At 41.8% G+C, this 27,866-nt stretch overlaps 1 protein-coding gene across 2 annotated transcripts in view; it reads right to left on the bottom strand.

The window, feature by feature from the left end:
* The window catches only part of sema3aa (sema domain, immunoglobulin domain (Ig), short basic domain, secreted, (semaphorin) 3Aa), a 35,981-nt gene extending 19,687 nt beyond the window's left edge, over positions 1-16,294 (bottom strand). The window contains exons 1-4 of one of the 2 annotated variants that reach the window (XM_063500490.1): positions 15,964-16,294; positions 15,613-15,839; positions 3,855-4,015; positions 2,421-2,483 (exon numbers count right to left, since the gene is read on the bottom strand). In XM_063500490.1, coding sequence (XP_063356560.1) covers positions 2,421-2,483; positions 3,855-4,015; positions 15,613-15,718 — 330 coding nt within the window. In that variant the 5' untranslated portion in view covers positions 15,719-15,839; positions 15,964-16,294. Of the gene's footprint in view, positions 1-2,420; positions 2,484-3,854; positions 4,016-15,612 lie in introns of both variants that reach the window. The other variant, XM_063500489.1, reaches the window with a different exon arrangement.
* Positions 16,295-27,866: the final 11,572 nt, after the last annotated feature.

Raw genomic sequence — 27,866 nt, 5'->3', positions numbered from 1 at the left:
AGTGGACTTCAAAGAACTATAACAGGAATGACTGGGCTGTTGTATCTCCAGTTGTCCATGCCCGTGTGCGCAACCGAGTTAAATCAAGGCTCAGGAGAGTTTAAGCTTTGGTCATATCAAATATTGATTTTCAAGCTCATTAGAATTGTAAAAACTCAGTTTTCCCTTATATACTGTATTTCAATGTATATTTATAAATGTTTCAGTAAATCTCTGCACCTATTTACATTTTCCAATAAAAAATATAAAGAAACAAGGGGTAGACCAACACTTTTTTGCAGTACTGTGCATCTATCCGTCTGTGGTGGAGACTCCATTAAGTCCTTTCCACTTATATTTCATTGATTAAACAAACTAGATCGATGTTAATCAGTGAGTGTTAGAGGTGTTGGCAGGCAGATTTTGTTACCTGTTGAAATGGCCAGACTGGTTAATTTCCTGTTTCCTGTCTGTTTTTAAGGTAACTGCCTGATGCTGTTACAGCATCTTAAAAATTATCTTACAGACTGTAATATCAATATTCTTGTCTAACTTTTGGAAGAAAGCAAATAACTCTATCTCCTCTAAGTCTAACTGTTCTCTTAATATAAAATCTGTGATAGCATGCTAAAAGACTGGGGTTTTCCATGTATTTAAACACCTTTTAACTATGTGTGTTATCATTAACTTAACTTGAAGCCCTGTGGCTGACCTTAACCCTGCAAGTCTTTGTGTGTCTGTGTGTCTAATGGTTTTACCCTCTGTGTACTGCTGAAGCGTGCATGTCCCCCCACATCATTCTCACGGCCCTCGTTATATACATTTCATCAGCTTCTAAAATCCCCTCCAGGGTCAGCTCTGTTTGGGATTTTACACGGCTGTCTCAGTTAGAATCATTAGCTACGTGGTAGGTAGGTCACACCTAAACACTGAGAGGCGGTCGTTATGGTCACTCAAACTTGCGGCTCTTTCTTGTTCCATGGAGAAAAATGACTTCCCTGATCACAAACCATGTCATTATGTGGAAACCGCAACACCCGCAGAGGATAAATGAGTCATTACTGGATGATATTAATGGCTCTCGTTGGATTGGTTGTTAATGCTGACCTCCCATGGGCAAAATAGGTGGACAGATTTGTAAACATTTAAATGACTTGAATGAATTTTGAGATAATGCTGAGTTCTCTAGTTCAATAAAGAAAATGCACTGGAAATGTGGGATAACTCGAGAGTATTATTTTCCCATTAATGTCTATAATAGCTGGACAGCAAATCCGAAATGACATCAGGCACTTCTACGAAATCGTAAATCCACACTCTGAACGCTTTGTTCAGTGAATCAAATGCAACAACTTGGACCATGTTACACAGCCATTCTACCACGGATAGTGATACAGCCATCAGGCATTTTTTAGGGGGCAGCTGTTACATTTGTTCTGCCGCTGTAAACTGTGGTTTGGGGAAATGCATCACTATGGGAGCTCTGAATGCTTTAGTAATGTCCTAATCAAGGCCTCTCCGTGCTGTACTCTGTCTCTGCTCTCACCGCCTCATTTTCAAGGGTAAACATTTTCACAGCAGGCAAATACCTCATCATTGTATTTTGTGTGATGTTGTGCTGCCAGAGCACACTCTTTCCACTGCACGAGGGAGTGAAGGTGAAGTGTTGCCTACGTGGTTGTGCGAAACCCAAAAAGTCGCTAGTGAGTTAGATCCCAGCGGAACCACTATGATTTAAAAAGACTGCGCAATTCCTGATAATCCTAAAAACCCAGCAGCACCGCACTCGAGACTCATCCAGCTATGAAATTAGGATCAGATACAATGCAGCCAAGGCCTTTCCAAACAGAAACACACACACATACAAATAAAGCACACTAACACCACTGTGCTTACAAAGTCAGCAGCATAGAGTGCGTTCAGCAAACTTGCGACATGTGAGCTAACACACCGCGTCAGATAACGAGAACTCAAACAATACACTCCCACATAAATATGCACACAAACGCGCACTCTGAGGCACATGGATAAACATGCTCCCAAAATTAAACTGTACATCGCAGAAGCAAATAAGCTCATTGTCCTTGTGCCCCCGACATGCTGTGTACACTATCGTGTGACTGAACATCTGCTGTACAGTGTGTTTAGATGTAGGTGTCATTGTGGGACAGCCTATAGAGAGTACAGCGTGCCAGAGGTGAAATGGAACACGGGTACTGCACCACGACTTTTATCTGAGCTAATTTAATACCTCTTCGTGCTAGTGTTTCTTTAACGACTGCTGGGCCCTGAAATTATTTCTGTCTTATATTGTTATTAGGATGTTAAAAAAAGCAAAAAAGGGAAATTTGAAGACAGAGCAGACATGTAATTTCCGTGACAAAAAGCAAACATTACACGGAACAGCTCTAATCATGACGCTGTTATAAATGTGGACTTACCCCTAGGTCTTTCCCTGCCCACTTGCATTCATCCCTCTTAGAGGGGGTGGCGGGCCACGCAATCTGTGCAAATGAACAAAAAAAAAAGCAAAAAAGCAAAGTCATATCATGCTGGGGGTTGAGAGGAACATTTAAAAGTCATTTCATGAAACACTCAACTGGAAGGCAGTGAGTCGATAGAGTGAATCAGAGGAAAGAAGCAAGCCTCGTGTAATTCCAGGACATGATTAAGAAAGATATTTCCTGGATTACCCAGTTCTTTATTTCGCTTTATATCTTTGGCAATTCCATCAGAAACATATGTGCACATATAATAAATATAAGGACGTTGTAGAACAGCGCAAGATTGACTGCATTAAAGGGGAGTAAAGAAGAGATTTATTGACAGACATGAAAATGAAAAAAAGAAATACAATCTGATGTTTTATTGAAATTGACTAATATACGTTTTATTGCCCTCTCTGACATTTGCTGTGTCAATACAGGCATTTTATACAGTCTAAACAGGGGTTCTGGTTTAAATTACAGCGTGTCTACGCTTGAAATCCTCGCCATAAGGTTGTACTTTTCACTTCAAATATGAAAAGAAACCAGGGTTTTGCTACTTTGCTTTGGAAGAGATAGGTCTCATTGTCATCCATCTGTGGCCTTTGGTGTCACATGAATTAAACACACATGGGGCATATGAAGTGTATGAGCATGCATGTGTGAGCTGTAATAAGTACGGGAAAGATTATACTTAATTACACTGCAAAAATGGGTGCGACAGAGCTGAACTTTTTGCTCCTGGCCACACAGATGTCTGCAGACAATGGAAATGTATGCATATCTCCATGTCCAAATGTATGCACGTACACATATCCACACTGTTATGTGCTTACAATAGACACACGCACTGCTCACTCTATTCCTAGATTTATCTCCTCTCTAGATCAGCTGACTGTTCCCCTCATGGGATTCTGCATTGCACATTTTTTAGGATAATTACATTAGATTTGCTTAATCACTGCTTTTTTGGCCTTTATCTCGTAATGATGCAAAGATTAGAACAAAAGAACGAAAAGGAAAGGAGGGGGGGAAAAATACACATCCGAGCCAAGGGCAAAAGATTTAAAAGACGCACTTTCCCCTCTCCGCATTGACTATGTATTTTTCAGCACTTTCATTCCCTTTTTCAGCTCTCTGCAGCCTGCAGGCAAGTCTGTGTCAGTCTTGTGTGTCTGTGATAGAAGCCTGAATCAGATAAAAGAGACTGTTAACCTAGTCCAGGTGGAGTAATGGAATTATGGACAGCCTCGTCTGGACCGAGACAGACAGTGGGAGGGATGAGGGGAGGAGAGAAAGTGATGGAGTAATGGACTCCAGAGGGAGCAGCAGGCAGGGAAAGATGGAAAGAGAGAGACGACTTTTAGACAAACCTGAAACGAGTTTTACCTGTTTGTTGTCCCTGTTGATATTAACGAGATCAAATGAGAAAATGTGGTCCTCAGCTCCAACCAGCAGTCTCCCTCGCTCCTCGTCCAATAGGAAACTGTCATAGCTCGAGCTGTTTGCCAAGCCATTGAAGGTGATGAGGTTACTAGACTCTAACATCTCTGGAAGGAAAGAAGAAAAACATGGTGATTCTTAGATGCACAGAAAGGGTGAAGAAAAGGCTATACGACAGAAGAAAAGCTTTTTTAAATGACAAAAACAAGTCTATATTTATCCAACGCACTTCCACCAAGTTTGGACTAACCACAAAAGACTAGTGTAAAAAATGCATTTGCAACACACAGTATCTTTTTGATTAAATATTGCATGAAATCACAATTATTCATATCTTAAATCAGTCAGTACCAGTGAATGCTTTTTAATCAAAGCCATGTTTCAATGGCAGGAAAAAAGAACAAACAAACAGTTCTTCCCTATCTATGATAATGTTGTAGGATATTAAGGAGATTTCATGTTTCCTTAATTGTGTTTCCACACAAACACTTGCACGGACACTTGTCAGTCAAGTATAGCGTGAGACATTTTAAGTGAACACAGCATGTCCCAATCAGGGACGCGGTTCAGACTGCTCAGCCGTGTGATTGGCTGAATAATTCATATGGAGTAAAGGCCAGGGGAGACACTTTGTGTAAGCAAGTATGTGCGGAGGTGTCCATGTATCTTTAAACGGGTTACTATGTTACATAAACGAGTTTGCGGCTGCACGTATACTACAGCACATGTATGCGAAGCCAACTTATAATATGTGGTCAAGCTGAATGAAAACCAAAGACCTGGCATATCGGCTGAAGTCTAGCCAGTCAGTTAAAGTTTAATCAGCAAAGATGAGTCCCTTCCACTCTGCAGGGTCAGCTATCACAAGACCAACAGTATTATATTAACAAAGAACAGCACTCCCACCCTGGATTATCTCATCGTTTATGCTCGTGAACCTACTTGTCCGAAAAAACCAAGAAAACTGATTTTTACAATTATGCAAAGTCAAAGGCAATTTCATAAAAAAACCCCAAAATAATCTACAATATGACATGACCTGATACGGATATTAGATTAACTGCTTAGTAAGTGAACTAAATTATAATAATATAATAACTATCACAAAAGTAAGAAAGAAAATATGTATCAAAAGATTGTTGTTTGCAGTCCTAATTAAATATGAAAGAAAATCCTTTACTGTGTATAAAAACACTTTAGTACGGCCATTCATGTGATGTTTTTATTTATTACATATTTCTGTTGTGGAGAGAATACGTTGACCAAACCCATTAAATTATATTTAATTATCATTGTGAATAAAACTCTGTAACATCATTACATGGCAACAAAAATAAATATCCAATATGTCAACCATCATTTTGGCTTTTCACTGCATGCTGCTCCAATAGACAGATAGTTATCTATCTATCTATCTATCTATCTATCTATCTATCTGAAAACATGCACAAGAGTATACAGTCCAGTGGATTGTGATCTCCGTGCTCTCCCGACAAAGCTCTGATTGACGGGCTGCTATAGGAGCCATCTGTGCCCGCTCACAATGTGTAAGATCTTAGACATCTGTGTCCACATAAAAAGTGGATTGATGGAAAGGGGATACGGAGGAAGTGGTGTGTCAACCAGCTCTGTGGATCGAAGGCTAGCCGGGTGGATGAGGGCTGTGAGAAGGAGCGGTCATCACCTAATAAAGACGCTCGCAGCTCATCTGTGTCAGTTGGATTTCTGTTTGAGGCTACCTTTGAGGTTAAGGAACCTGGAGGGGGTGGGTGAGGGCATGAATGGAGGTCTGTGGGAGTGAATTTGTGTGAAATTTTGTACTGTACCACACAAGGGTTGAGCGCATGTGTGGGGGTTTCAGTGCGTGTAGGTATCTTTTCCTACGCGGGCCATTCCGTGCACACTGACATGCTGGCATTCACATTTGCACACACTCGGCTGCCACGGGAAAAAAAATCCACAGTGCTCAAGGAAGTCATTGTTTAACTTAAGAGCAATTTTCATAAACATTTTGTTATCATATGCTAACCAGTCGGGACCCACTTTTTTCAGTTTACCAATAAGACATAATACAGAAGGGTCAGGAAATGAGTTTGAGAAGGGAAGTCAGGAAATGCTGTTTCCAGCCGACAGGACGCCAGAGAGGTCTTCTTGTGTTTTCGCTATGGCGTAACGGAAAAAGTGATGGACGTGGCAGAAAGCCAAGCTGGGCATAAAAAATGAGAATGAAATGGAAAAAAAATAGAAGATGAAAACAAAGGAAGAGAGGAAGACTAGACGATTTCAAAAACAGCAAAATAACAAACCAGAGGACAATTTTCAGTTTCCTCATCGAATATGAGTTGAGTTAGAACTGCGGTCCATTTGTCAGTATCTGAGATCCTTCATGAAAAGTTTCCTCCAGATGGGCCAAAAAAAAAAAAAAAAAATCACCGCACACATATTTCAACACGTGGTAATCTCTGACAAAGACAAGGTGGCCTGTGCGCACAAAAACACACAGAGAGGCTTTATCTGGGGCCGGGATCTACTGCGGTTTGGAAAATCGGAGGAACTGGGGCGTAAGCACCTAAGGACCTCCAACCTAAACACAGACACACTCGTTTGGAAATGGGAACAAGAGAAGATAGAGAGCACAAGGCACAGCTCATACAAAATATAGTAACCAAGCAAACGCTCACACAGTCAGCAGGCATATAGAACGAACACACACACACACACACACAAACACACAAAAGAAAAGCAGGTCTGACATGAATTCACAGCGCTCTAGTTTTTAAAATGCAAACACCTGCCACACCCTTGAACTTACATGCAGATATTGACCTAAATGTATACACCACATTAGTTCTCTCTGAACACAAACACACACACACACACACATGTATATACATATATATATATGCACACACACACACATAGTCCAAGTTGTAATCCAATCAGAATTTGTGCTTATGCAGCACGAACTCGTGGAACAGTGAGCGCACTCAGCAGCTTCCACCTCCAGCACTCTTCCCTTGCCCGGACCCCCGACACACACACACAGACACACACACAGAAACACACTCTTGCTCACGTATGCGTTCATACAAAGCCACATGCCCCCTCACCACACACAGTCTGCTTACACTAGCCATTGAACACGGAGACGTTTGAACACATACTGGTGCATGCTTATACATTCCCCTCATTTCACACATGCACACAACTCTGTGTCTGTTCCTCACTGTCTCTTGTTACACACATCCTCTGTCTGCTGTCTTTCTCTTGCACATTTTCCTTTTGCAAAAGGCACAACGGACGATGCGGACGGCTTCAGACAAACATGCCAAGGGCACACCTACACACGCAGATGCAAATATGCAACCACACCGGAAATTACGTGCCATCAGTGTATTCTTTTCCCTTTGAGATTAACACAAGAGTGAATGGCCATATATGCTGATCTACATTATTACACGTGTAGGCTACTCGACAGCCGTTATATGTCTTTGTTTTCATATTCAATCACTGCAAACAAATATTCAAGGACGCAGCTTGAAACAGGCAAATACAAGCAATTCATTCAAATAAATTACCATTTGCTCACCGTCATACTCCATTATGGAAAATAACCTGGCTCTTGTCTTAAAAAGCTAGAGGGGAAAAAAGCTACATTCAAAATTCAAGTGCAATTGTCTATGGAGTACTCTTCACTCCCCCATTCTCCAAACAGCCAGGCGTTTTAGACGCCTACATGCCACGCAATAGCAGAATAATGAAACCACATGAAAGAAAGGCGACGAGGCATTAAATTATGTTTATCTGAATGCGTGTATGTGAGGATGTGTGTGCTGTGCGAGTGACACGAAACATAAAAGCCTGACAGAGGAAAACACTTGACTGGGAATCAACAGATGGATAATATTCCACTAAAACAATGTCGCTCTTATTTAAGTCTTTTTTTCCCCCTTGTTCATACGTCCAAGTGAATGCTCATTTTATTCGACCACGTCCTGTTTATATCCTCTTTTTTCTTGTGCGGTGTATGATTTAGACCTCATAGGTGCTGTTTCTGTGGATTCAACGAGTGTGTAAATCTATGTATTACGAAAGACCTACTCCATTCACATGCACGCGGGGGGAAAAAATGGCACGTGTTTATCAAGCTTAGCTTTGCAGAAGCAAAGGCGAACAGTACTATAATATCTCCAGCGGTTTGGTTTGGCATCTCAGCTCTTGAATGCTTTCTTTTCTCTCTGTGTGTGGTGCAGTGTACATTTTGCCTCTCTCGTGATGGCCTCGGCCACAAAACGCAGGTGTGAGGCAGAAAAAGAGGAGACAGCCGCCGCATGGAAATTTGCAGAGAGCTTTGCTTAACAAAGTGCTCAAACATTATCCTAAGCTCAAGGATATCCACACATGCCTTAAAAGTTCACCTCCCCTCTCGGTGTTCCTCCCTCCCTTTTCGCTCTCTTTCTAAGCACAGTAGCAGGTGTGGGTTGGTTTCCATGGCGACTGTCTGTATAACACAACCTGGACTGTTGGATTTCTCATTCAGGTGCAGCTGAGTGACAGCTCTGACAGGAAATGTGCTTCCTTACACACGGTGCCCCGAACTCTACAATTAAGAGGAACTCCCATGAGCGTTTTACTCTAGAAGAACGGAGCACGTGTGTGTGTGTGCGTGTGTACGTGTGTGTGTGTGTGTGTGTGTGAATGAAGCCCGTGTTGATGGACTATTTACTACAGCCACACTAAATATGTCACAAATTTGCTTTTGAAGCCACAGTGATGGTGCTTTGCAGGAAGAATGAGCAAGTTTCCTTTGATTTCTACACAGTTTCAATAATAATTTTCTATTTTTTAACCAAAAGTGACTCACAGCCATAACTCATAGTCAAGTACCGTATCTTATGGGACATTTTAATACCATATTCTGTCCTGTGAATATGACTCAGTGTATGTGAAAACACAGAATATGCATCAGAGGCCCTAATAAGGAAATGTGACCACAATCCAAACCGCACCGAATCTATATGAATAGTTTAAGTATGTGTTGAATTTCACCACACAGCTCATTCATCTTTTTCAACCCAAATGCTAGACTTCCTTGTCACCGTATGCCATGCCTGTTTTCCCTCGAGAGAGAGAGGGAGAGAGAAAAAGACAGAGCGAGGAGGAATACAGAATACAAGAGGACGGTATACTAGAAAATCTGACGGGAGGAAAAAACAGAGAGACTGAGAAAGAGAGCAACAGACAGAAACCTCCTTCAAATCAAGGATAATGACAAAACAGAGGCAGAAACCCGTAAAAAGCTTGCGTACAACAAAAGCGGTCAAATATGGAACCGTTTCATTAGCGTGTGTCTCCTCCTGTCATTGGACGGCTGGACCACAGACCAGGGCTACGACCACAGACGGCTCGAGGCCTGGCCGTGCCTACCGCACTCACACACCACTAAATGTTCACGGTATAATGAGGCCTGCCTTGGTTCTTATTACTTTTAAGGAAAACACAGACACACAAGGGAATCTAAACACTGACTTTTGTACGCAGTCACCCATCCAAACTTCTCGGAGTATGAACAAACTGGCAGAAATGGTTGTGTCTATTCAAGCACACATACGCGTAGACTCAAAGAAAAAAAATAAATCGCTCCTCTTGCAAAGCCACTGGTGCTATCACCAGGCAGTTTGATGGATGGACTTTGAGAGGAACCAGGCTGTGGTTATGGTGGTCATGTCTGGAGCCACTGCCTGTTAGTGCAGCCTGTCAGCTGTACAGTGTAGCTGAATGTCAGCTCTGCCATTTTATTACAAATTAATGAGGCAGGGCCAGGAATCTGAATGTGACAGCAAACACACTGATGCGACACAAATCCACGGGCGAGGATGCACATTTCAGCTCTGTGCAGCATTTTTTAGGGGGGGGGTATTGTGCAAACAAATTAGGTTTTGTGTCAAAAACAACAAAAAAAAAGAATTATTGCTGTGTGCACTTTGTTAAAGGCAGTTCCACTGGAAAATGATAATGAAAGCAATTTAAACTGTCAAGACTAATATTGTCATAATGAAGCAATATGTTTTCAACCCCTCCTCATTATGTCTTATGCTGTTCCTGTTATTTATGACAGGAATAAAACAGCAAGTCTGAGGAAACGGGGAAAAAATGACCTCACATTAAATTGAGTCTTAAATTAAAGTGATTTTTAAGGCGCTGCTATTTCAAGTTGACCTCTGATTTTGACAGTAAAACACTAAAATTGGTAGAGTCAGATTAAAATTGTTAACAGTGTCTATAATTTTTATAAATAGCCACTAATGCTTAGTAATATCAGCCTGTGTAAAAAATCATTACACACTCTACTTTCTCTTAACATTTTCTTGTTAGCTGCTCCCCTTTTATTCGTCTGTTGTCGGTCCCTCAGTCCGTCTTTCTGCAGAGATGTCCCCCTCATTTGTAACGCGACTCTGCTCAGATTGAACGGTGCACCCTTTCTCCATCTGACTGACAAGACTTAGCAGGTGGCGGGACCCATTCATACCCACGGTTCAGCAATCTGCACCATGCTGTAACCTAAGCCTACATCCCAAACACAGATGCAAAGACACGGGATATTTTTCCCGCGTGCATGCCCGTACTGTGTTTATGCGTGCGCAGGCACAAAAAATGCACAGCGAACATACACAATTGCAGTGCGCACACATATTCATCTCCCGGCAAACACCAACTGCGCTGACGCTCCCTTCTATTGTGACATTTGAGTGCACATGCAGATTATTTTATTATGGCAATTTAAAAAAGAAAATAGCTGATGGGAAGAAGACACATGCAACGGATGCTCATAGAAGTTGCAAATTACACAAAGGGTTCTGCTGTCTTCCTCCTGCATTATATTCTTATATATGCCACAGGATGAGATCAGCTGGTGCGGTATAAAAGCTCAGTGAAAACAGATTTGCTTTTTTCAGGGATTTGATGAATGGATTTTTGTTTTTGTTTCCCAAGTGGAGCTGGGTATCTGTGGGGCAATGAGTGTCACATAAATACACACATATGCACAAATTCATTCTGCCATCTTTAAACTTGTGGACTCGGGGTGGTGGGAGCTCACCAAACTCTGTGGTCAGGTTTGTGAGTCAGGGGAAGGAAAAGTAATATATTCCGATGTAACACAGGGGCATAGTTGAAAACCAAACCAGTGCAAAACATTGGTTTATACTATTGGAATGTGGCTGTGTGGGAGAAAAGATGAGGGCAGTTCAGTGTGTGTGGGTGTGTGTGTGTCCAAAAAGAGTTGAAAAGAAGGATAGCCAAAAGATATGTATCAAGTGAGCTGCAATCAAAGAGACGGGAAAAGGAGACGAACATAAAAAAAATTATAAACACACACACACACACACAGAGCTTGCTTGAAGATTGTACTTAAGGTCTGCGGTGTTGTGGTTCCTCAACTGAAGCGACTGAGCCGCAGGAGAGGGAGGAGGGTTAGGGAGAAAAGGACGATGAGAAAGAGAGAAAGAGAGAGACGAAGGCAGGCATCTCCAAAGTTGGCGCGTTGTACGAACACCTTATAATTATCTACATCCGCTCTGTCAGCCCCAGCCCGCAAGAACGGACAGATACAGCAGAGAGAAGCTGAGAGCGAGACACCCAGATGCTCATTCACATATCAAAGAATAAATAGAAAAAACACACACTGACGAACCCAACGCACATGCAAACACCCGCAAACATACAAACAGGCGCATATTTTCACAGGCGAGCAGGCACGCCCACACACAAGCACACATGGACACACAGACAGGCTTATTATGGGGGCTGAGTCCAGACTGACTGCGTCGAGTGCGGTTCCACACCAAGTGTCTATTTTGAAGGGTTGTGAGCCAACTCCAGATTCCCCGGCTCCTCATCAGCTCCACCCATCGAGCCAGCGTGGGGCGTCTGTGATGGCGCTGAGAGGTCATACCTAGGCTCCATAATCAAACACACTGAGAATATTTATCAGGTTGTTTGATGGGACATTTTAAAGTTTTTTAAGTCTCGCTTTTCATTTCATTATAAGACCGACACACTGGGTCTTGGTGGGAGTTTCACAGAAAGGCCCCTCATGCTGCATGCACCTCAGATGACCTTTAGGGGTCAGTCTTCCTCCTGATGGCTACTAACACAGTAAGGGAGAGTGCTGTACATCGATTGTTCAGGAATGTGTGTGCAGGTATGCATTGATCCATGGGAGTGTACCCGTGTTTTCTCCTTGTGATTCGCATGCATGACGTATTGCAGTGGTGCAACAGGACTGTGGAGCAGTCGCAGTTCATTCTAAAGTGATGATTTCCACATGTGTTGCTCAAAAACTCAAGGTGGTAATGACTCACTTTGAGTAACAAGTCAGCCTCTCCTTTTTCTTTTGCTTTAAAACATTACACACACACAGCGTTAAATTCTTCTTCACGCAAGCAGAACTGTGATGAGATGGTATCAACACGTGCCACAAATTTAAGCAAGATCATTTGAACTTGGACTTGAGTTTCACCTTACGCCTTCCTTGCTTGTGTTACTACTTCAAGGCGACGTAAGTAAGCGCTATTTCGGTCTCAAGGAGACAAGAAAATCATTAACTCTTTTGATCAGCGTCCCGTCCCCGCAGAGCACGATCCCTTTTTTGCTGAACGTCTAACTGACCCCACAGGGAAATCATTTACTCCGCGCTTGCCCTGCCAGCCGTCCCATGAGAGGTCATTTTATCTACCTGTCTCCCATTTCTCAGTCGCTCTCCGTCACAAACTGCTCACTCTGCAATCTTCCGCCTGTCCTTTCCAGAAGAAGAAAAACGCTCCGTCTTGTGTGACTATCGGCCCCTGGAGGCGTGTCATCAGTGCTCATTTGAGAATGATTTCATGGGCCCCTGCTCACATGCTCTGTGTTTATATGACTGCCACAAATAACAAACCTTGCTAGTTCTTGTGGCTGTCCTATGCCTGGGAGTCTCTCCTTCACTCTCGGCTCTCGTGCTGGACTTTTTGCACGGTGCTTGCCCGACTGTCCTTCCTGGGAGCTTTCCTCCTTGCTGTTTATTTGACTTAATTACTAAGCTGGATTTGCATGGGGAGAAGGGATGAGCGACACTTCACTCGAAGCCCGGCCTCCCATCCTTTTGCGTCATCAACTGTACGCCTGCCAGCTCTTCCTTCATTAAACGCGAATCTCATCTCCTCCACCATTTCTACCAGCGTCCTCCCTTTCCTCCTTCCATCCGTCACAATGTGGGTGTGAACTGCGAATTGTCTCCTGACAGACATCAAGAGAGCCATCAAACACCTGTGGGCCTGAGACACAGGCGCAGATGCTGGCGAGCGGTGACACACAAAGAGAGCGGCGCACGATATGCTCTCATGCCTTTACACCCCACGCCCGCTCGCGCTGTGACACGCACAACGGCGCAAGCCAACAGCAGAATGCAATCACGCATAATTATAGAAACACTGATGCAACGGCACAATAAAAGAAACTTATCTGTGAGCTCATGCATATGCGCGCGGGCACATGCACATGCACACAACCAGGTGTCTAATTATATGGGGACACGCAAGACCTGACACATTTGCGCCACACACACACACACACACACACACACACACTCGCATGCAGAGACACCACTTACAGTCTAAGGGGAGGAAATCACAAGAGAGGGTGTTGAGTTCTCACACCAAGATGTGGCAAGAACATTCGCACACATACATAAACAACAAAGCTTTGATGCACTTTTAGCACAAAAAAAAGAAAAAAAAGAAAAAAGAAATCCATAAAAGTACGTCTAGCGTGACAGGCTTCCCTTCCCGAGCAGACCTGCTCTCACTCGTCCATCACTCACACAGTCAGTCAATACAGACTTTGATGGTTGATGACATATCTCTTGTCTAGTGCTGTTGTCAGCAACATGTTCACTTGTCAGACTGAACAGTGAAGAGGATCACAAAAAGGGGGCAGGAGGGAACTATATTCACATTCTTTAAACAGATGGCTGGGTAAAGAAGGGATGACATCGTCTCATCATGCCTAGAGGCTTGGCTTCGTGTGAACTGAAGAGATGGAACCCAGGGGATACATGACTTGCAGCAGGTGAGTTCAAGAATGATGCTTTCCAGATTTATTCAGCTCATGTGGAAAATGCATGTCATCACCCTTTGAAATCCCGTATGATGATGGCACTCTTAAAGCTTTATTTTTCTTTTTTAGAATTTTAAATACTATTTCACACAGATTTTATTTTGGATTTAAAACACATACAATCATACACATTTGGAAGTTGAAAGGGTGATAAATGAAAATATACTACTCCCAAATTACAACGTGCATGTCATATGGCAGGCCTCTAAACATAAGTTATAGTAAAGGTTTTGTCTAAAGATAGAGAATGAATTTGTGACAAACATCATATTCACCCTCCTCAAGCCCGAAATGTGATTTTCCCTCAACTTGGACTGAAATCATGTGAGGAGCAAAAGCTCTGGGTGACAGACGAAGCGCACACGCGTACTTTTCAACCGCACGCTCGTGTTTTCGGCTGCAACCCGACGGCAAATCAGCCTGTTCGTAAATTTTCAGAGGGCACGTCTTACGAGGGAAACAGGACGAAAATAAAGAATTGAGAGACCACACTCCCAGGCATATACTTTCGGTCATGTTTTAGGACAAAGAACCACAATAGCCTTCCCTCACTGACATTAAAAAGCAAAAAAAAATATGCCAAAAATGTTGCCAGTTATTTCTAGCTGCGATGAAAAGTCTGCTATTACAAAAAGCCTGATTTAGTGTAGGGTGTGAGAGAGGAGACGAGACACAGAAAGAGAGAGAGAGAGAAAGAGGGAGGAGGAGAGGAAGAACCGGCGCTCCGCAGTCTCCCCTCAAAATAACACACAAGGAGAGAGAATAACATGTTTGCTATATACGTCAAAAACTTACACGTGCACGATGTAAAACAAACAAAAAAGGAAGATGAAAAAAAGGAGAAAACTAATAAATTTCTCTTTTACTCTCTACCATTAATGTATGTTCTAGTGCAAGTAGGTGATTTAATACACACACACACACTCCAACTGTTGGATCCGTACAGGATACAGTAATGTGAAGTAGAGAAATCTACCTGGCCCCATAAAGAGGGGCTCTGTGTCACAACCAAAGCAGATCTCCTCCTTTTTTTCAGGAGTTTTTGGGACAGAAGCCATTAAAACAGAGGTTCTACTGCCCGTGCAGAGCACTTAACAGGGCTGTACAGTACTAGCACAAGGGGACAGCACAAGGGAAAATTGGTACAGGGGCCAATATATACATTTAACTTCAGGCAAGAGCCGTTCACAGCATATGGAACCAATTTGACTATTTGTAAGTAGAATAGTGACAGACAGAACCAGCCAGAAAGAAGGGGTGAGTTAATGGGAGTGAGGAAGACAGTAGGTTAAGGAGAGAGTTAGATCATGTATGCTGACCAAGAGGGAGAAAGAGTGAATGAGACAGACACAGAGGCAGAAATAGATCCACAGAAATAAAGGAGGAAAAAGCCATACTCAACATGAGGAAGAATAGATGAAAAGCAAAGCATAAAAGAGAACCCATGGGCAAGAAAAATAAACTGACAGGCTAGTGTTGGCTAAAAGCACCAGCTACTACGGTGAGCCTATATAACCTGGAGCCAGGGGAGAATGGAGAATGGGCTTACCCTTGTATGACAGCTTTAGTCTGGGTACGTTGTGCTTTGGATTAACTCCTCTTCCCGGCTGCACCGCCCCACACAGCAGCACTACAATCCCAAGAACGTATTCCATGGTGCTGGAGTGCTGCTGGCTGGCCTCCAGACCAGGGGGGCACTCACAGCCCGACCAGTGCCCTGAGAAGAGTGCCTTCCACTGGGGTACACCAAGCTTGGAGAGTCCCTACACTCAAGCCCTGAAAGTAGAGATTCCAGGGAGAGGGGTGAAAAATCCTGGTTGTGCTCCCCAGCTCAGAGTGCAGACAGTGGAGGGGGACTTCTGTAGTGTGAAGTCGGTAGTGGTGGTGGGGTGCTGCTCACATGGCTCCCCGTGTGGAGGTCCAGGCAAGATAGTCCCCCGGGTTGATCTGTCCTCCCCCAGGTGAAGGCGCAGCAGCGCTTCAGCTTGGTGCGACTTAGATGAGAGGTAGATGCTGTGCAAAGGTAAATCAGAACACTTATCCACAACAGTAAGGCTATCCTGTCCTAGAGATTTAAAAAAATAGATATATCTCTTTCTGCCTTCTTCTCTTTGAGCAGACACTCACAGCAACCCTCTAATCCTTGTGTGCAGCTCCACCAGACTGCGAGAGAGAGCGAGAGAGAAAGAGAGAGAGAGCTACACCATCAACAGAAGGGGAGGGGAGGGGAAGGAGAGCTGCGAGAAAGAGAGCAAGAGAGAGAGAGAGGAGGGCGCTATGACTTGAAAGAAATGATGAAGCCAGTGTAGTGGATAGAACTATTGTGAATGGTTAGGTTTTTATAGTTTCCAGTCATCCCTCCCCATTTCCTGTTTTTTTTTCTTTTCTTTTATTATTTGTCACCAGTTCCTCTCTAATGCTATTCTAACGACTTACTTTAAAACTCATATGCTTTGCCTTGCAGTTTTTCACCCATTCTTTCTCTCTGGCCACGTACAGTAACTCACAGCTTGATCTCAGGTTGTAACGATTAGCAAGGAGAGTAAATACTTTCACACAAAAGAGCGTGACTTTAATTTGAAAACTCCAAATAAATACAACTGACACAGCAGACATAGATGTTTGAGTTACTACATCCAACAGCAGTAGCCCTACAGGAAGGGGTTTTTTTTTTCATTTGCTTGCTTCAAATTTTCTGATTATTTTAAATGAATACATTAATTTACTTATTAATTAAAATTATATTTTTAAGAATACTTTACATAAAGGTCTTAGACATGAAATACATTAGTGTCTACATGTTTATGTTCTCGGTTGAAATCTGGAAATTGTAATTATAATAATAATTTAAAAAGTTAATCATTGGCTCAATTTTTAAGTGAAATAGTGAAAAAAGGCAACTTTTATTAAATTATTGTTTAAGTAATGTGTGATTTATTTTGGTTTTTTTAGACTGACAGACATCATACACATGTTTATGATTTTTTACGATCTTCTAACACATTTTATATCTTTTATTGCAGCTGTTTCAGGGTGCCGTCAGGATGTGTGATTATACGCCCAATAAAAATTCCCAAAACACACCGTTTTCTTGTTCGTTTTCTTGATTAGCACCGTTTCCTCGCAGCAAGGAAGTCCTGGGTTCAAATCCACCGGTCGACTGGGGACTGTCTTGGTGGAGTTTGCATGTTCTTCACCCCACGGCTGTGTGGATTTTCTCCGGGTACTCCAGCCTCCTCCACAGTCCAAAGCCATGGATGGGGTTGGCGATTCTAAATTGGCCGCAGGTGTGAATGTTAGCCCTGTGACCTGTCCAGGCTGTATCCTGCTTCTTAGCCTACGGTAGCACTTATGCAACCCTGAAATGGACAAGCAGAATAAGAACAAGCAGAACCTAACCAATAATATGGGTGGAATTAAATACATACAGGGGAGAAAGTCTGATAAAAAGTCTTGCATTATTTTATTCAAGGTGAAACTTTTGACTTTTTTTTAGGTTTTTATTTATTTTATTATGTTTTTAATTTGAAACTTTCAGTATGAAGATGGTGGTGCTAGAAAAAGTACCGACATGTGAGTCTCAATTCCTTAATAACAATATTATATTCATGCTAAGTCTATGCTTGGCCTCGAACGTGATTACTGTCTGATATACTTCTTTGAATTTTGAATTGCAATATTTTATTCATAAATGTTTCCACGCACATGGAGAACGTAGCGCTCCAGCGTGTTTTCGACTTATCCAGATGAAACCTCATTGTTAAAGGGAACACATGCTGGTAGTTAACCTGCATAGTCTGAGAGGGATCCTGTCTCTGCTAAAGTCATTCACATCAGCGAGGCAGGTCAACAACACCCCCCTCCTCTTAACCCCCGCCGGCCCCCGCAGGTGCTGGTGTGTGTGAGAAAGAGGGGGCACCTCCTGTTTCCTCTGAGGGGTGACATAGCAGTGGTGAAGTGATAAAAGCTTTGATAAACAGGAGTGCTGATGTGTCAACTCACACACCTCAAGACACTAAAGGAAAACAACCTGAGAACTGAGCTGGTATAAGTATAAGTCTGCGCGGTGAGTGTGCTGTAGTATGAGGGCGCCCCTATACGCCAGCGCTCCCACCAGTGTGTTTGTGTTTTGAGGCTTTTGTTGCTGTATCATAAAGCATATCTGATCTGTGTATCTATTTGTCTGTAAGATTTTAGCATAAGCTTTGATATCATTTGCCCTCCTCCAAACAAAAGAAAGTGTTGTTTGTGGTATCTGCCTCTTTCAAGAAGGTTATTTCCAGTTTATTATGACTTGTATTATATTTTTGGAGTTTCAAACATCTTCTATTTACTAAAGTATTCTTTAAGCAAGTGGTTCTGAAGACCACTCGCTGAGGAGTGTTTTAACATCTACAGACTGGGTAAAAAAAAGTTGTACCTTTGTGTACATACATCTTGTACATCATCTTGTTTTCTGACCTGTCTGATTTTTAAACCTCGGGGTTATTGGTCTTCTTTAAGTTCCAATATTACCACAACTTTAACAGTTTAATTAATTAAAGCTATGGCGATAAGCAGCCCTCCCCTTTTATGATGTTCAGAGAACTGACCTGTTGATTTAAATTATAAAGTTAGTTATTTTTTATACATTTACAGCCCTTATTTCTGTCTTAGTGGGTGTAATTGAATCTTGATGCGCATCCTTGTTCCATTATGCATTCACTTCCACCACCGTGGTGTCCCTGGCTTCGTATCTCATCACCCCTTTAGTCCAAACAGCCTTTTTAGCTGTTTACCCACAACAAAAAGATGTGTGGACAGACACGTGAAAGTACCCTCTCCCGTCTCACTCAGCTCATCTCCATCGACCTCGGCCTCTCTCCTCTGCCCCGATCCGCCACCTTCCTTCCATTTATCTGCATTAGGCAAACTAATAGCGGCGCAGCTACCTGCATCGATCCTCACCGCTGGAGTGAGATGTGCTGGAACACGCCTTTATGGGTTGCCCTTTAGGGAGTGCAGCAACAGTCTGACCTATCGTTGCGGATCTATTTGCGACACCCCCCTGGCACGCCGGCAGCCGGAGCGGCCCTGAGTAATGACGACTTAATAAATGGTGACACGCCGTTGGCGGCGGAATGAGATGCCCATTGACAAGGAGCTTCCACAGGCTTTCAGCGCCTGACGGTAAAAATAGAAGAGGACACGAGACACCCTGCTTATGAGGACACAGCAGATAGGAGAGCGGCGTCAGGCGGGTCTGTGTGTGCGGCGAGTGTCAATGTGCTGTTACTGATATGACGGTGTATCTTCATCTGGCGGTATGGAAACCGCTGTTAATGCCTTGTGTGCGCGTTAGAGAAAATGATTATGGTAAGATGATCCCAGATGTCTGTTTTAAAGAGAACATTGGAAATGTCCCACCCAGTACTTCGCACACACCGCCCTCTGACCTCTTCTCTTCTTTAGCACACACCTAAAACCTTCCTGCTCATATCCTAACTGACCCCAAGTTCCTGAGGCCATTGCCACTGGGAGCAACACCGCAAAACTCCTCGCTGTCCCGATAAATGACATTTCAAGTTCAAGGTACGGCCAGCCATCATTTCCTTGATACTGCCGGGGTTCCTCTTCTTGTTCACTTCCTATTCCCAAACACCCACACCCACTCTATGTTAACAAAGGTCACACAGCAGCCCCTTACTCAGCAAATGACATATCCAGGAAATGAGAGGAAAAGGTCAGGATAGATAGGAGGAAGGATAGAGGAAGAACAGTAGTATGTCGTGGGAGTTATGAGAGCGGCATCTCCTTGCGTGCGTGTGTTGGAGAACAGCTAACCAAGGGCCTAATGTTGCTTATTTGGCAAGCAAAAGAAGGATACTAGGGTCAGTGTGGTGTATGTTTTTCATATACACACATATGTGCGTGGGACGGGCAGGAAAGGGGTGATCATGTAACACCTTAAAAGATACAGTAACTTGACAAGTTGAGAAAGGAAACTGTAAAATATCAGCTATAGTAATCATGACAGTATTTACTGCAAAGGGAAGGAGAAGGAAAGAGTAAGTTAAGACTGATTACTTTGCAACTGTGTGCCCTTCCATCACACACATTTTGTTGTAAAAAGAAAAATCCCTTTATATGTCACCACCAGTTGCGCAAATGCTATGTCACAATTAAGCATTTGCCTGAGCACGTAGCAGTGTATGGGAAAGCAACCAAAAAAACCCCAAACATCTGTGTGGACAATCATCATTGGAACTCGGTAAATGTATATTTCTCTGTCAGAAGTTTACAAAGAGCTATATATCAAAGTAGATGAAGCCTGAAAGTATTTTTCCGTAACCATGTGAAAGTGTTTTAATATTAAGGTATCTAATATTTCTAAAATCCGGAGAAAGAGAGCATTTTTGAAGGAAAAGTAGCTGATGTGGGACAGAAATAAGCCATTATGTGACCCCTTGCTAAGCCTTTTAAAAGGAAAAATTAAAAAAATATAAATAAATCACAAAACATATAAAATCATCCTCTTAATTTACTGGCTCCCCAGTCAACACCTGTTTCTGCTCTCACATGCTCTTTAGCTCTGCTCTTTTACTCGTCAAACAAAGTGGTGGTTTCATTAAAAATCAATTCTAGAGCTCATTAACAATGCTTCCTCTACCCCAGAAGAGCCTCCAACTCTGGTGGAGGGAAATGGGAGGTTTCCCTCCATTTCATCGCTTCTCGAAAGGTCAGAGGTTGTCCTTCAGGTTTACAATGTGGGTCACGCAACCCCATCGTGTGCATGATAGAACTTGGGTAATCTCTTTTAGCGAGAAGCTCCGCCGACGCAAACTAACACGCAGTTTCGCATGGTGTTTCCGCATCCACTCAAGACAAGGACGGGAATCGGAGCGCAAATAAACAAAAGTGGAACCACATTGCACGAGGGGAAAGTTGTAACATCTGTTGCAGTGAGGGAGGGATGGATGAAGGCAAGCTGTTGGGTGTATTTATTCGTCGTTGATACATTTCAATCCATCTTCTGGTCTCCTGTGGAGCTCTGACTCACACAGATGTGTCCACCCCATACATCTGATGACGGTGGTACGAGGGATATCAGGAATCGTTTACAGGAAGGAAGGAAATTTGACTGAAGTGTCACACTGATTCATAAAAAACGGGATTATTTCCTGCGCAATACTGCTGACGTTCACATGGGAGGGGACGATGTGGAGGAGTTGTTTTCTCTGACATTAACAGGCTTGCACTTGTTGAGCCACAATTTGATGATGTCACAAGTGTAATCTGTCCTTCTCAGTAACTTCAGTTTGACTTAAAAGAAAAAAAGAATTATGTTTAGTTATTGAGCAACCTTCAGCTCTGGGGTGAAAGACTTCTTGCAACTTGGTTGGTTCCAGAGAAAGCTCATCATGCAGCATCACTGATGCGGAAAAGACCAATAGAAACCTTAAAGCGAGGGGGGAGTGGACTAATCCAGGACCTAAAGGATTCCTTTAAATTGTATGTATATGTAAATGCAAAACACTCACATTTCTGAATGAGGGTTTGTTGGGGGAGGACTTAAGTCTGCAGTTGGGCTGAGACAACAGTGTAGTAGCTCATTATTCCCTGTGTGTAGTTAAATCAGGGAGCTTATAGGCCTCTAAGAACTCTCTCACCCCTGCCTCCCATCTCCACCCAGAGTCAAAGTGAATAGGGGCTGTGACAGATCTCCTCAAAGAGCATTAACTTCTCTTCTAGGTCGGTGAAATTAAACCGAGTGGCAAGAATTTTGTGCGGAAGTAACGATGACACAAAAAGCATCAGAGTGGAACCCTGTTCATGCCGTGTCGGCTCAGAGATTAAGTTTGATCCTAATAGCATTTGTTTTGCCATCTGTTAATAAAGTTTGACAAATAAATCAAAAATTTAACTCAAGATGGTTGGTTAGAAAATCAAATGTCTAAAACTGTTATTCTGCTATAATCATCATAGCATATGTGTGTATGTCTGTAACAGGTGGTCCAATCTGACTGAAACTTTCCACGAGCATCTTCACACATACTGTGACTATTAACATCTATACCTATGTTTTTTAATCATTTATTATAACTCACAATCATTTTTGATTTTTTTAATACATTATGTTTATTTCAGCATCGCTGTGTTTGTTTCATGTGTCACGTTCTCAACATACGTCGCCCGTATGTAATCTAACACTCACTAAAATTTATATCCGTGACGGAATTTTGTTTGAGTTACCACTAAATACAGAACGAAAAATTTGTGCCGCAAGCCGGATATGCCTAATTTAAAACATTAGCACACACACAGGTGACTGTGCAGCTTACAGGTTTTGTCTTTAGCTTTTACATGACAAGTTTCCTCAACTGTAGTGCAAAGTAAAAGTTACACAGTTCTGGCCTTATTCATGTGATGGAAATCTGAAATAAGCTTTTTGCTTTTTGACAAAGAGAGACTCTAAGCCTGAAATACTTATAGAGACAAGTTGTCTTATCTGTCATGGTCACAGAATGCAGTCAGAACACTGTGTAATAAAAGATAACATGTGTTATATCTGAAAGATTACATGGAGACAGAATAAAAAAATATGAAGCCTTCACTTTATTAAGGTCATCTTGACACAGACAAGAAGAAGAATCTTAAAATTTTCCATCACATGCAATAATCAGGTTTTAAAAAACCCAAACAATCTGTGTAGTAAATATCTTTAAACTTTAATAGCAACAACTTGCCCTTCTTATAAGACTCACGTTTATGGTTTTGCTTCACTGTACTGGAGTTTCAGCTTTTACAAGCAGGTTTAATAAAACTGCCGTGGACTGCCTCAAAATGTGAATTTGAAACAAAAGATAAAGATTCTGTGCAGTCCCATACGAAGAGAAAGACCTGACCTGCTCATGCAGTCTAGACAGTTTTTAGATTAAAAACAAATCTTCATAATTATGAGTTAATGAAGAGTTAACGCTGTAACATCTTTCTGTTTCTGAAACTAAAGTTATTGTTCTTAAAATAACGCTACACATTTTTTACAGCTGGCACTAATACCATCAAATAACGATAGCTCAAAATAATATGACAAATATATGACGTCATCAGTATCCGACCAAACAAACAGACAAAGATGTCAAATATAATTTTAAAACTAACTTGTCTGCATCTTCAACTAACTGTTATTTTGATTCAAAATTACTCTGAATCCGTGCACCTAACTCTGTTCATCAACATTTGTTAAAGTGAAAATTTTCTTCTTATTAATACTGTTATTATTATATTACATTATATTAATGATATTCTTTTTTTTACATTTTTTGGCAATTATTGTATTATTTATTTTTTCACTGGATAATAATAATTCATTGGATAAAAATAATGATGACAAGGAATACAAACCCTTGACAACCAACACAGCCTCTAAAGAGCATTTTAAAAATGATTTTGAACTTTTTAATGTTTCGTCAGGAGTTGATAACTAAAAGTTGTCAGTATTTTTTTCTGAGCTTTGATAATTTGGGAGGTCTGCATTAAAAAAGAGAGTATTAAGTGGAACATTTTTGCATACCAAATTTAAGGATCATCAAAAATTAGATTTCCATACTAGATCGGTTGAGTTCTGGTTAAGAATAACCCCCTTTCTGCTGCTGTTGACCAACAGGGTGCTGGTGAAAACTATGCTACTACTGGGCAAAGACAAGGGTAGGTGAGAAGTGAGAGTAGAGACTTTATATGTAGGGACTGTGGCTGCTTTAAGGGGAGAAGAAAGAAGAGCACGGAGAAGGTTAATTGATGAGGTGAAAGGACGACATGCAGAACGTTGGCTGACAGAAACGGATGCAAAGGACATGGTGAGAGAGAGGCAAATGGTCTGCTCTGGCGACCCTTAATAGGCAGCAGACGAAAAAAGAAGAAGAGGATGAAGATGAGTCATAACTGCTATTTACTTTCGCACTCAGTATGTAGCAACAAAATGCCAAACAGATGCCCAAACACACAACCTAACTCTGGAATGCTGTTGGCTCCCATCGTGTTTCATCCATATCAAGTTAGGTAACAACATCTATACCAACTAACATCATCTCCAAGCATAAACAGCTTGTATATCCATGTCTGTGTCACACAATCCAAGAATGTGACTGTAATGACGAATAAGACCTACGTTTGAGTTTTTTTAGCTGCTTCATAATTTATTCTGTCAGGAAGAAATTCTTTTAGTATTTTATCCGCCTTCGTCTGCAGGGCCGACAGAGCCGGAACAGTGACACAGCACTCCATCCCGCTCTTCTATTAAATATTTACACGCTTGTGAAACATATAAAACTAACCGCTGGCGCTCGCATTACTGCGCAGCAGAGGAGTCAGATTTAATATGGCTCACATTCGCTTCCAAGAATATGTGTGTTAAACGAGGAGAGCCTGAGAGACATACAGACACACAGAGACACCAACTGCGTTCGTCCTGCTGAGCGAGTGGTCAAATGGGAGTTCTCTTGTTTTTTAAGTCAAACTGAAGCGTGAAATCCCACAGCGCCCCTTAAACTTATATCTTTATGTAAAATGTCTCAACCTATTTTATTTATGACATATCTGACTTATTCACTAGAGCATGTTTGAGAAAGTTAGTTTGAGGGATTCTGGCTGGCACAGAGTTTCCGCTTCCACCATTAATGCATTTTTATTTCTAAAGTGAAAGAACGAAATCAAAACGAAACGTCATTAATGTTAGTATTTGAGCCTGGCAGACGTAACTAATTGAATTACTTGTCAGTGTTCAGAAGACTGATTAATGAAGTTTTACTTTCCAGGAATAACATTAGAGTCGCAAAGTCTGATTTAGTTAAATTGGCCCTTTTAAGCATCACCACTCAAAACATATGCACTGTTTACAGTTTATGCATGTGACTGCATCCATCACATTAATGAAGCATAGATAAGTAAAGGACACTGATGCTTTTCTTCTCAATGTGGAATTATTTTCTGGCACTGAATGTTAGATTTTGTACAGTGTTATTACTTTAAAAAAAATCCAATCCTTTGGAAAGTTGGGAAACTGAGCAAAGTCCATTTTCAGCAGTAGGTAGGAGATGCAGCTCTTGCCAGTTCGGTGTGCATAACTAATATATTGCGCGAACGCTACAATAAATCACTGCTCTCAGGGAGTAATAAGTAAAGTGATAACATTCCATTTAAACGAATAAATGAGAAGTATAATATACCTTGAGAAGTAAGGCCAGCATTGATCACTACCATATGATTGCAGTTAAAGCATTCTGAAAGTAAAATTGTGCATTTTTGAGCTTGCTCGCCAAATGTCTCCCTTTCGTAAAATAGATGCCTTGTGCCATGTGGGCGATTCAGCCACCACATATTTCCCCCACTTTGTAACAGCTGTGTGAACAGCCTCACACATCCTCACCAAGGGAAAAGCGCGCTGTGTTTTATCAAGAGAAACAAAACTAATCACAAGTACACTGCCGTTCTGTCAGAGCGGCTAAACTTTTTCACCTCTCATCATCATTTGTTTTACCTTCAGATAAAAACCATACTCCTAACCAGAGCTCTAGACCCTTGTCTTTAACCTTTTAACCGTAATTACCTTTTCTTATTTATTGTCTCAGCCTTCTCCCAAAACCATTAGTGCAGTATTATCAGGTCAGCTTTATCAAGGCTCATAACGCAGCCTGGGGAAACTCCAGGAAACCTTTGTTCCTGAGTCAGTGTGTGTGGGGGGGAAAGGTTCATGTCTGTCACCTTTAACTTTTTTATGAGACCCCGTGTCATGTAACCTTGAGAACAAAACTGTCATGTACTCCCATTCATTACAGCGCAGACAAAGTCCTCGTATTCTGCTAGCTTTACAGCATTCATATAGAGCCCTGGGTGAACACAAACCATCTGTGTAAACACAGACTTCTGACAGGCCTTCATGGTGAGCGATGAGTCCCACCTGTACAAAAGCACAATGCCTCTGGAAAAATCTCCCAGGCTCTCTTATGTTCTTATAAAAGTCACACATGCACAATCATGCATACTCTTGGTTTAAACCTGCGAGAAGTCATTCCTGATAAGAGCAGTGACTGAAATGACTCACTCCAATTTGACGAGGCATAATTGAAGGACAACCTGCCACGTTAATGAATGATATATCCTGCCATCTCCGTTCTCTCTAGCGCAATCACCCACTCACAAATTGATGCTTCACATTTGCCGTCCCTTAGACACCTTGTAAATCAAGTATAATTGACAGACAGAAGTGATGAAATGCAAAGCGGTACAACTAAATGACTCCATCAGAGCAGCTCCATTAAAACCTCCTAGGTGACCAATTATCTTTCACTCTTTCTTGGCACAGGCACATTCTAAACAGAAAACTGTTGGCTGCACACAAAAGTGTAGAGCAAGTTTGATGCAGTATGCAGATACGAAAGTGCTGTTTGAAAAAAGGTAATGCTAGAGCAACTATTTAATGAGTGAGGATTTTGAACCAGCTACAATTATTCATACTACATTAAAAATACCTTTCATAAGATGCGTACTTCCAAATCTGTCATTCCTGCAGCAGAAAACTTACGTCTTCAGGTTTGGTCACACCTCTGGATTTTAAATATGAAGCCAGTGCTTTAAGTCAAAATCAGCAGTTGAGCCACTTGGATTGGTTTAAAGGTGAGCATTTTAAATCCTTGTGATGATGTGATGAATCTGTTTAACCACTCGTTAGGATTAGGATTTGTATTTGGACAGCTGGGTTCTCACCACTGACTGTATAAAAAATGAAATGCATACAGCTTTCAGGTCTGAACAGTGACGCCAGTAAAGAAGTGACTTAAACCTGCATTTGTTTTAATGGACACTGGGGGTGAAAGCTGTGGTTCTAAAAACTTCTGGTCCCATTTTTGCACACGGGTGACTGCTAACCATGTTATGCTTGCTGGGCGTGTGACAATCATGTTGACAATGGCAAGTCACGTGAATAAGGCCCTGGTCACACAGGCCTGCAAACCAGTCCAGTCTGGTAAACACCAGTCATTGTCACCAGTCACAGTCTTTCCCGTACAATATGAAGTGCCTTAGGTGACTGTTGTTGTGATTTGGTGCTACATAAATAAAATTAAACTAAGTTGAATTGATTGGCAAACAGATAACAGTTTTATGACTTGATCTCTATAAACACTTTTAATTTTATCATCTCAATCTCTCATTTGGGATAATATTGAATAAAAAATGAAGTCCATTTGGTAAAACTCAGTCATATGTTACAGAAAGGAGGATTATTTAGGCTATGCTCATTGACTACTGACTTGTGATTGACAGGTTGTGAGCCAATGAACACAGTTCAGTACACCCCTCTCTCATTAAATTCAGTTTCAAAATGTTCACCCTGGCTTCACAACGGGATTTCAGAAACCAATAGGTGACATCACTGTAGCCACACTATGGACTAATGTATTAAGCCACACCTCTAATCTTTGAATTCAGGTGATTTCAGTCCATTTGCCACAGGGGTATAAAATAGGGCACCTGGCCATGCAGTCACCAATCACACACATTTACTTACTGAGCTCCAAACCTCCTTTGACATAAACATCAGCACCAGCAAAATGTGCTGGGAGATTCATGGCATGGATTTCCATGCCATGATGTAAAGTGTAGATGTAAAGTGTAGTTAATCCAGTACTTTTGTCCACATAATGTGTGTCTTTTATATTATGGCAGCTGTGTATACTTCAACCACAGGTGGCTGCTGACATTTGCTGTCTGTTAGGTGTCACTTCAGTTAATTTCAGCCACTGAACTGAATTTTTCAATGACGTCTGA

Source organism: Pelmatolapia mariae, linkage group LG17, assembly GCF_036321145.2.
Source record: "Pelmatolapia mariae isolate MD_Pm_ZW linkage group LG17, Pm_UMD_F_2, whole genome shotgun sequence".
NCBI classification, from domain to species: domain Eukaryota; kingdom Metazoa; phylum Chordata; class Actinopteri; order Cichliformes; family Cichlidae; genus Pelmatolapia; species Pelmatolapia mariae.
Note: the sequence above shows the minus strand (reverse complement) of the source record. Positions and strands in the feature narration are given on the sequence as shown.